This window comes from Diorhabda sublineata, chromosome 10, assembly GCF_026230105.1.
Source record: "Diorhabda sublineata isolate icDioSubl1.1 chromosome 10, icDioSubl1.1, whole genome shotgun sequence".
NCBI classification, from domain to species: Eukaryota; Metazoa; Arthropoda; class Insecta; order Coleoptera; family Chrysomelidae; genus Diorhabda; species Diorhabda sublineata.
In genome coordinates, this window is record NC_079483.1 from 6,365,309 (window position 1) to 6,376,095 (window position 10,787).

The following is a 10,787-nucleotide window of genomic DNA, read 5'->3' on the forward strand; positions in this document are numbered from 1 at the left end:
ACTTTCAATCAACATCTCGCTTATATTATTGTTAATTTCCGCCAACTTATTATCGACATTTTTCCGATAATTTATATAAGAATTGACGGATTTGGAAGTGGTAATTGTCGGTAAATTTTCGTATTTAACATCAGATCTCATCTAGAACGAAAAACGTTGTTAATAATAAACGAAATAACATTGTCGTTGTTAAATTTTTCATCCCCAACTCGCCCTTCAGCGAAAAATAATCTAACGCTACCAATTCGTGGCTATATGGTGGCCGGAAAGCGAAGCGGCGTGAACCGGAGCAAAAACACACCTCGGTGGATTTTGTAACAACTTTTATAGATAATTGGTCGTGATTATCCCTGGGAAACTTCTCGATTCCATCTTCTACCATTTGTTTCCACTTGTCATCTATCAGGTTCGCGGTCTAGTGCTAGTACTAGGCTATCCACTCTATCACGAGACATTCTATGTACTGTACGCGTTTGGCTGTTAGTTAGGTCAGTATTTCTGATATACAGTTGAACAATATGTCGGTTTTTCTACGTTAAGTTGTCCATCCGCCCAAACAATATAAAAGTTGAACTAGATTCTACTCTGGGTGAGACTGATCCTTCGTGGGTTGAACGAGGCCGTACGACCGTCGTAGTGGTCGACCGAATGAGGTGATTACTCAAAAAATGATGAAGATAATCCACTGAATGATCGTCAACTCAAAGTGCGCGATCTATCAGATGTAGTAGGCCTTTTCGCACGTTCGTCGTCAAAAAAAAGTATTAGTCTTAGCTTCATAATGAGTGGTCTATGTTGTTATTGAGTTATTTTTTTGGTAAATAGAAAAGAGAAAAATGAAATTTGAACAATTAAAATAGTGTTTTTGTGAAAACTAATTCGGCTTTTGCTTCCATTAAATTCATCGCCCAAACCATCCAGGAACTTCCTCCAAAAGCCACGTTTTCTTTTATGCAACACTGCGAGAGTTTTTCACCAGGTCTTTTGTAGACTCGTCCTGTTCTATCTTTCGTCTGAAAAGAGAACGGAGTCCAATTGCTCGTCAGTGCAATCAACGTGTTACTTGGCAAATCGGAAACGAAATACTCGGTGGGTTGGAGTCAACTTGGGGCCAGTAGCTAGTCTATCAAATCAACGTGTTCTCTGGCAAATCGGAGACGAGATACTCGGTGGGTTGGAGTCAACTTGGGGCCAGTAACTAGTCTATCCAATCAACGTGTTCTCTGGCAAATCGGAGACGAGATACTCGGTGGGTTGGAGTCAACTTGGGGCCAGTAGCTAGTCTATCAAATCAACGTGTTCTCTGGCAAATCGGAGACGAGATACTCGGTGGGTTGGAGTCAACTTGGGGCCAGTAACTAGTCTATCCAATCAACGTGTTCTCTGGCAAATCGGAGACGAGATACTCGGTGGGTTGGAGTCAACTTGGGGCCAGTAGCTAGTCTATCAAATCAACGTGTTCTCTAGCAAATCAGAAACGAGATACTCGATGGGTTGGAGTCAACTTGGGGCCAGTAGCTAGTCTATCAAATCAACGTGTTCTCTAGCAAATCAGAAACGAGATACTCGGTGGGTTGGAGTCAACTTGGGGCCAGTAGCTAGTCTATCAAATCAACGTGTTCTCTGGCAAATCGGAGACGAGATACTCGGTGGGTTGGAGTCAACTTGGGGCCAGTAACTAGTCTATCAAATCAACGTGTTCTCTGGCAAATCGGAGACGAGATACTCGGTGGGTTGGAGTCAACTTGGGGCCAGTAGCTAGTCTATCAAATCAACGTGTTCTCTGGCAAATCGGAGACGAGATACTCGGTGGGTTGGAGTCAACTTGGGGCCAGTAACTAGTCTATCCAATCAACGTGTTCTCTGGCAAATCGGAGACGAGATACTCGGTGGGTTGGAGTCAACTTGGGGCCAGTAGCTAGTCTATCCAATCAACGTGTTCTCTGGCAAATCGGAGACGAGATACTCGGTGGGTTGGAGTCAACTTGGGGCCAGTAGCTAGTCTATCCAATCAACGTGTTCTCTGGCAAATCGGAGACGAGATACTCGGTGGGTTGGAGTCAACTTGGGGCCAGTAGCTAGTCTATCAAATCAACGTGTTCTCTAGCAAATCAGAAACGAGATACTCGATGGGTTGGAGTCAACTTGGGGCCAGTAGCTAGTCTATCCAATCAACGTGTTCTCTGGCAAATCGGAGACGAGATACTCGGTGGGTTGGAGTCAACTTGGGGCCAGTAGCTAGTCTATCAAATCAACGTGTTCTCTGGCAAATTAGAAACGAGATACTCGGTGGGTTGGAGTCAACTTGGGGCCAGTAGCTAGTCTATCCAATCAACGTGTTCTCTGGCAAATCGGAGACGAGATACTTGGTGGGTTGGAGTCAACTTGGGGCCAGTAGCTAGTCTATCAAATCAACGTGTTCTCTGGCAAATCGGAGACGAGATACTCGGTGGGTTGGAGTCAACTTGGGGCCAGTAGCTAGTCTATCAAATCAACGTTTTCTCTGGCAAATCGGAGACGAGATACTCGGTGGGTTGGAGTCAACTTGGGGCCAGTAACTAGTCTATCCAATCAACGTGTTCTCTGGCAAATCGGAGACGAGATACTCGGTGGGTTGGAGTCAACTTGGGGCCAGTAGCTAGTCTATCCAATCAACGTGTTCTCTGGCAAATCGGAGACGAGATACTCGGTGGGTTGGAGTCAACTTGGGGCCAGTAGCTAGTCTATCCAATCAACGTGTTCTCTGGCAAATCGGAGACGAGATACTCGGTGGGTTGGAGTCAACTTGGGGCCAGTAGCTAGTCTATCAAATCAACGTGTTCTCTAGCAAATCAGAAACGAGATACTCGATGGGTTGGAGTCAACTTGGGGCCAGTAGCTAGTCTATCCAATCAACGTGTTCTCTGGCAAATCGGAGACGAGATACTCGGTGGGTTGGAGTCAACTTGGGGCCAGTAGCTAGTCTATCAAATCAACGTGTTCTCTGGCAAATTAGAAACGAGATACTCGGTGGGTTGGAGTCAACTTGGGGCCAGTAGCTAGTCTATCCAATCAACGTGTTCTCTGGCAAATCGGAGACGAGATACTCGGTGGGTTGGAGTCAACTTGGGGCCAGTAGCTAGTCTATCCAATCAACGTGTTCTCTGGCAAATCGGAGACGAGATACTCGGTGGGTTGGAGTCAACTTGGGGCCAGTAGCTAGTCTATCAAATCAACGTGTTCTCTGGCAAATCGGAGACGAGATACTCGGTGGGTTGGAGTCAACTTGGGGCCAGTAACTAGTCTATCCAATCAACGTGTTCTCTGGCAAATCGGAGACGAGATACTCGGTGGGTTGGAGTCAACTTGGGGCCAGTAGCTAGTCTATCCAATCAACGTGTTCTCTGGCAAATCGGAGACGAGATACTCGGTGGGTTGGAGTCAACTTGGGGCCAGTAGCTAGTCTATCCAATCAACGTGTTCTCTGGCAAATCGGAGACGAGATACTCGGTGGGTTGGAGTCAACTTGGGGCCAGTAGCTAGTCTATCAAATCAACGTGTTCTCTAGCAAATCAGAAACGAGATACTCGATGGGTTGGAGTCAACTTGGGGCCAGTAGCTAGTCTATCAAATCAACGTGTTCTCTGGCAAATCGGAGACGAGATACTCGGTGGGTTGGAGTCAACTTGGGGCCAGTAGCTAGTCTATCAAATCAACGTGTTCTCTGGCAAATTAGAAACGAGATACTCGGTGGGTTGGAGTCAACTTGGGGCCAGTAGCTAGTCTATCCAATCAACGTGTTCTCTGGCAAATCGGAGACGAGATACTCGGTGGGTTGGAGTCAACTTGGGGCCAGTAGCTAGTCTATCCAATCAACGTGTTCTCTGGCAAATCGGAGACGAGATACTCGGTGGGTTGGAGTCAACTTGGGGCCAGTAGCTAGTCTATCAAATCAACGTGTTCTCTGGCAAATCAGAAACGAGATACTCGGTGGGTTGGAGTCAACTTGGGGCCAGTAGCTAGTCTATCAAATCAACGTGTTCTCTGGCAAATCAGAAACGAGATACTCGGTGGGTTGGAGTCAACTTGGGGCCAGTAGCTAGTCTATCAAATCAACGTGTTCTCTGGCAAATCAGAAACGAGATACTCGGTGGGTTGGGGTTAATTTGGGGCCAGTAGCTGGTTTTTTTTTTGGCTCAAGGTTAGCTGCATTAAATCTCTTTTTGACTGTTCAACCATTCTTCGAGTTTTTCTGAGTTCTTGTTAGACTTACCAGTTTCTTGGTAATGACGGAAGACTTTGGATATAGCAGATTGATTCATATTCAGACCACTGGTCCCTTCTGACTCTGACCGTTTGAAGAACTTTATCACTTGTTGTATCGATTGAAGTTTGATGGTTAATTGATAGTAAAGGGGCTGGTAGATTGCTTTCTGTAAGGATCTGTCGGTTAACCCTAATTAGCACTAAATAAACTGTGAGAGCAAGAACAAAATTTTACCTTTAACCTAGTTTAGGGGACGTTTTTTTATGTGTTGTAGTCCTCTAATGTGAATAATGAATAAATTCCTGAATTTTTAATTTTTGAAATGTCCAAAATAGATCTGTCAGAAATGTTTTGAAACGTCTCTCAGGTAGGTGTTACAAAAATTAATAAAAAAGGTTTTTTCTATTGAATATTGGAAAAATATGGTAAAAGTTCGAAGACAAAAACCCTTAGATCGAAAGTTAGATCACGATATTTATGAAATTGAATTTCAGTCTCAAGGAATTTTTTTAAATTATTTATAATAGCAAATTAAAATTTTGAAAATTTCGTATAGGTATACAAATTTTTCTTAATGTTGAATACCGATTTTGCTTTGCTTAGGACTGACGAATCGCATGGTTTGTTTAGTCACCCTCAACTACCGAGCGGTACACACTTTTGGGCGCGCAATTCAAATATAATGTTTAACACAAAATAAGTACTAAACACCATGGAAAACTGTACCGATAATTTTAGATTGAAGTATCTGTCATCGATAGAAAATGTAATACGAATTGATTTATAATAATTTTAAAATGTAAAAATCGCACTCACTTTATCAGATGCCGCTGGTATTCGATTCATAATGATCATTTGATCAAATTACAAAATCATTTTAATAATCGTACGGACACCGTCTTCACTTTATTGAAATTATTTTACTCTTGATTTTGGACTTGACGAGATGTTTGATTTACATGAGAGAAGAAAAAAAAAACACTTTTGACAATTATTTTCAATGCAATGACAGGATTCTAACGATCCATTAAATTCTTTCAAAGAGGACTAGATATACATATATCTATACTAAGAGGGAGCTTAATTTTTTATAATTACGTAATAATAATCGTTTTTGAAAATTGTCCGGAAGTGAAAACCCGCTTAGAAATACTAATAGTCCAGTCAATTTATCCGTTTTTATGACTGAAATATAAATCAGAGATCAAACTCTTCAATGACATACCCAAATTAGGGAAATATGGTTATTTTCGTAAAACAAAAATATATTTTGCTATTAAAGAACTTGGAAATTGTGCCACCAGAGGCGCCCAAATCGATTCAGACGACGCGTTGCTTAGTATTTGTTTGGAATTGATGAATTTGATCATCGTTTTGTGATGCGATATTTTTATTTGAAAGGCGTTAGTCTAATATAAAAGTCGAACTAGTTACCACCCTGTATATTGGGTAGCAGTCGTACGACCTGCAAGGACCAGCATCATAGTCGTCGACCGAATGAGGTGACGACTTAATAGGCAATTCAAAAATCGCTTGTTAACTGAAAATTTGGACACGAGAAAGCTGTGTGCTCACAATAGACTAAATCAGCGTCGTGAAGATGTTTCCATCGAATGTTTTATAACCGTGGAAGAAACGTGAGTCCATCACTTAACACCCGTAACCACAAAAACCATCAAAACAACGGATTGAAAAGGAAGAACCGGTTCCAAAGAAGACAGAGACCGTTCCATCTGCAGGCGTCGGTTTTTTGGAATGCGCGTGGGATAATTTCCATCGATTATCTTGAAAAAGGAAAAACTTAACGGAAAAATTCGATTATCGAATATAAGGTATCACTTAATTGGGTGAATTTTGAAAAAATTTGCTTTTTTAATTTTATATTTTCGAATAGGCTCTCTAAAGTTTTGACCATAATTTCCACGTGTTTCTCGTGGTTACTTTTGTTGTAATTTCTATTCCCTAAAGCTGAGATATTCCCAACGGTCGTTCTTAATTACCCACCCTGGTATCTGAAATATTGGATATTGATGCCAGATATTCATCGTAAACAAATACCAAATTGTTCGAAAAAAAGAAGAATATGACAGTTGACGTATATATCATTTCAGATTGGCGATTCTCTTTACGACAAAGAAGGGGCTAAAATCGTCAATAAACTATTGGAGAAAGCTAAAGCTAATAACGTCCAGATTCATCTACCTGTCGATTTCATACTTGCCGATGGATTTTCCGAAAACGCCAAGGTAAGTAAACAAACACTAAAAAAATTTCAAAACAGAAGTTTCCTATATACAGCTTGTCGTTATTTTAGAGAATTACACCATAAGATACGTCAAATTTACTAAAAAATTGTTTTATTTAAACATAAATTCGAATATATAGGATGATTCACGGTAATCTATCTCAATTTTTTGTGGTAGTTACAAAAATTTATTATTGTTTGGACAATTTTTTAAAACTTTGTGATTTATACGAGTTTGCAGGTTTAGAATCAGTATTTTACACACTTCAAAAAAAAACTGGTGAACTGACTAGAAAAATATTTTGGATGGGATGAGGAATTTTTTATAGAGTGGAATCTTCATTGGAATTGGCCCTGATATAGGAGTTGAAGAAGAAAAAATGGTTTGTTTCAGTTTGAGGATAAGTTTTTGTTGTTGTTTTTTCAACTTTTTTTTGTTTATTTCTAAAAGGGAAGCGTGCAACAACTATGATTGAAGAGGTAGGATTTTATCTAATGTCTAAAGGGGATTTATCTAAGAAATTAGGTAGTTCACGGGGAGGTCTTCGTATGCTGTTGCAGCTAGCAGTCGTAGGGGCAGATAGGGAGGTTTTTTCTTGGGCTTTTTAGGTAAGGAACCATCTATTGGCGAATCAGGGGGCGAGAAAAGTTTCTTTGGCAGCAGAGTTGTTTAATTCAATGGTACGAATTACATATCGAGCTTGAAGATTATATAGACAGATTGGAATAGGGGGATGTGTCGGTATTGACATAAACGATCTTACTGGGGCTTAATGTAATGGCAGTACCTGCTTCCAGATAGTTAATTTTTCTGTGGATCACGAGCCTCTCTCCCCAAAGTATCAATTAGAACACGAGAATGAACTTTTGTGCATCGATTAAAGCAACCTCCGCCTTTCTAACTGAGAAAGTGGTATTCCTTTTAAAATCTAAATGACATGTGACAACGTTTGGCGTTAATGGGTTGATTAATTCTTAAATTTTTTACCAAGTTTGTCTATTAAAACCAAAACAATGTATCGTTTGATATTTTCAGACGTGCTCTGCCACCCAAGAAGAAGGAATTCTCGATGGTTGGATGGGACTCGATATCGGTCCTAAAACCATCGAAAAATTCAAAGAACCCATAAGACGCGCCAAAGTTATCGTCTGGAATGGGTAAGTTCCATAAAAACAAAAAAAAATTTTTTCGCATTTTTTTGATTTTTAACATCTCAATAGACCAGCCGGCGTATTCGAATGGGAAAAATTTGCTAACGGTACCAAAGCTATTATGGATGAAGTTGTAGCCGCTACTGGAAAAGGAGCGATTACCATCATTGGTAAAGTTGAATTCTTCTTCCTTTACTATCTGATAATAAGTCCTCGGGCAGATAAATGCGCTTTATTCGTCAAAAATTCGATATGAGTTCAAAAATTTTCACATAACTACAATTTTCCCTTGAATCGCTTTTTCAAATTTGAAAACAGTTTCCACCAAATGCCAGATTGAATTTAACCAACAATTTTGTGTCACTCTTGTATATAGTTGAGCTATCAGCTCACCATTTTTAAATTTGGTCGAACAGAACAACGAACGAAACCGAGCCTAGAGTCAAACGCCCCAACGAACATTTTCATGATCTTTCTAGCGAACGTTCTAGTCGCTAGAACTCAGATTAAGCTCGTAGCAATTCACTTTCCTTTGCACACTCACACTCTTTTTTATTTTTTTTTTTCGCAAGAATACTCATCACAAAAGTCTATCAGCAGCAGTAATATACAGTAATTTTCATCATTAAGTGATTTTCCCTTTCCAAATAATCGATGACCACAATTATGTGTAAATGACATGATATCACATATCTCACCAATTGATTATAACGCTTTTACTCGTTTCCAACAGTTCTTACTTACTTAGAACAATTCTTGCTCGCTTCGAACAATTTTTACTCGTTTGGAGCAGTTTTTATCCGCCTCGAACCATTCTCGCTCGCTTAGAATAGTTTTTGTTCGCTTCGAGCCATTCTCGCGCGAACTGAATAGTTTTTATTCGCTTCGAACAGTTTTTATTCGCCTCGAGCCATTCTCGCTCGCTTAAAATAGTTTTTATTCGCCTCGACCATTCTCGCTCGAACTGAATAGTTTTTATTCGCTTCGAACAGTTTTTATTCGCCTCGAGTCATTCACGCTCGCTTAGAATAGTTTTCATTCGCTTTGAGCCATTCTCGCTCGCTCCGAAAAGTTTTTATTCGCGTCAAGCCATTCTCGCTCGCTTAGAATAATTTTTATTCGCTTCGAGCCATTGTCGCTCGCTTAAAATAGTTTTTATTCGCCTCGACCATTCTCGCTCGCTTAGAATAGTTTTTATTCGCTTCGAACAGTTTTTATTCGCTTCGAGCCATTCTCGCTCGCTTAAAATAGTTTTTATTCGCTTCGACCATTCTCGCTCGCTTAAAATAGTTTTTATTCGCGTCGAGCCATTGTCGCTCGCTTAAAATAGTTTTTATTCGCCTCGACCATTCTCGCTCGCTTAGAATAGTTTTTGTTCGCTTCGAGCTATTCTCGCTCGCTCCGATATGTTTTTATTCGCTTCGAACAGTTTTTATTCGCGTCGAGCCATTGTCGCTCGCTCCGAATAGTTTTAGAAGGTACGTAGTTGAGTTTGTTGGTCCTAAACCGTGTACCAGGTACAATTAATGATCGTGAATCAATCTATTTTTAGATGCGAGGGTACATTTGAGGCAGTTTTTACTCGTTTCGACCAATTCTCACTCGCTTCGAACAGTTTTTACTCGTTTGGAACAGTTTATAGTTGCTTGAAACAGTTTTTACTCATTTGGAACAGTTTTTACTTGCTTCGAACAGTTTTCAATCGCTTTGAACTGATTTTAATCGTTTCAAGCAGTTTTTAATCGCTCAGAACTGATCTCAATCATTTCGGGCATTTTTTACTCGCTCGGAACATTTTTTAATCGCTTCGATCAAATTTGAATCGTTTGAAACAGTTTTAATGGCTTAAAACAGATTTTAATCTTTTGGAGCAGTTTTCACTCGCTTGGAATAGTTTTTACTCGTTAGGGTCAGTATTTACTCTTTGGGACAGTTTTTCATCGCTTCGAACAGTTTTTACTCTTTGGAACAGTTGTTCATTGCTTCTAATAGTTTTCATTCGGTTGTAGCCGTTTTTACTTGCTTCGAACAGTTTTTACTCGCTTCGAACAGTTTTTACTCATTTGGAGCAGTTATTCATCGCTTCGAACAAACTTCATTCGTTAGAAGTAATTTTCTCTCGCTTCGAATAGTTTTTATTCGTTTGGAACAGTTTTCTATAGTTTCGAACACACTTTATTGGCTAGAAGTAGTTTTCTCTCGCTTCGAATAGCTTTTACTTGTTGGGAGCAGTGTTTATTCTTTGGAACAGTTTTTCATCGCTTCGAACAGTTTTTATTCGTTTGGAGCCATTTTTACTCGCCTCAAACCTCAAACCTCAAACCCCCCACCCCCTCCCCATCTCCAATTAGTAGACAATTGAGTGAGTTGATCACAATGAATCAGTCCGAGGATTTATTTTTCTATTGTGAAACGTATTTTCGCAGTCCAAATTGTACTTATACTCATTTAGGTGGAGGTGATACTGCAACTTGTGCTGCAAAGTGGAAAACTGAAGATAAAGTATCTCACGTGTCCACCGGGGGCGGCGCTAGTCTCGAATTGTTGGAGGGAAAAGTCCTGCCAGGTGTCGCCGCTCTATCCGATGCTTAAATTATAAACCTTCCCCCCTAGAATATTCTAGAACATATTTATATTGGTTATTACGATACGTGATTCAAAATTTAAAGTGAAACGTCGAATGTATTTTCATTTCTGTTTATTATTATGTGTTTAGCAAATAAATTATTTAAAATAGTTTAAAGAGATTTTTTTGACATTAACAATTTGTTTTTTTCGTCTCCTTTCCTTCATCGTTTCAACATTAACACGCTTTTATTAGCATCACCTCTACTTTGGACTTACGTTCGCGCCCGCGCTGACGCTCTCGTTGACGTTACGTTCGAGTTCACGTTGTCTAGGCGTTCGAACGCCAACGCGACCGTTTGTGCTTATAATCCACTTGGTAATGTCGCAAACGTGGGCGCCCCCTTAGTCTGATCAATATATGTGTAACGCAAATGGGAGCGTGGGCGCCCTCGTAATCTGTTAATTTGATCTTTAAAGGTCAATTTATAACCTTTTATGATCGCGATTTATAAACACAAAACAACCCCCGCGCTCGCGTTCCAACGCTTAGTCAACGTGAGCTCGAAACTAACGCCA

The 10,787-nt window shown here is 40.2% G+C and overlaps 1 protein-coding gene across 1 annotated transcript in view; it reads left to right on the forward strand.

Annotated features, from left to right (window-relative positions):
• Positions 1-10,379, forward strand: part of LOC130449267 (phosphoglycerate kinase-like) — a 30,140-nt gene extending 19,761 nt beyond the window's left edge. The window contains exons 7-10 of the mRNA XM_056786974.1: positions 6,358-6,492; positions 7,528-7,649; positions 7,713-7,813; positions 10,096-10,379. Coding sequence (XP_056642952.1) covers positions 6,358-6,492; positions 7,528-7,649; positions 7,713-7,813; positions 10,096-10,235 — 498 coding nt within the window. The 3' untranslated portion in view covers positions 10,236-10,379. The remainder of the gene's footprint in view (positions 1-6,357; positions 6,493-7,527; positions 7,650-7,712; positions 7,814-10,095) is intronic.
• The last annotated feature ends 408 nt before the right edge of the window (positions 10,380-10,787 follow it).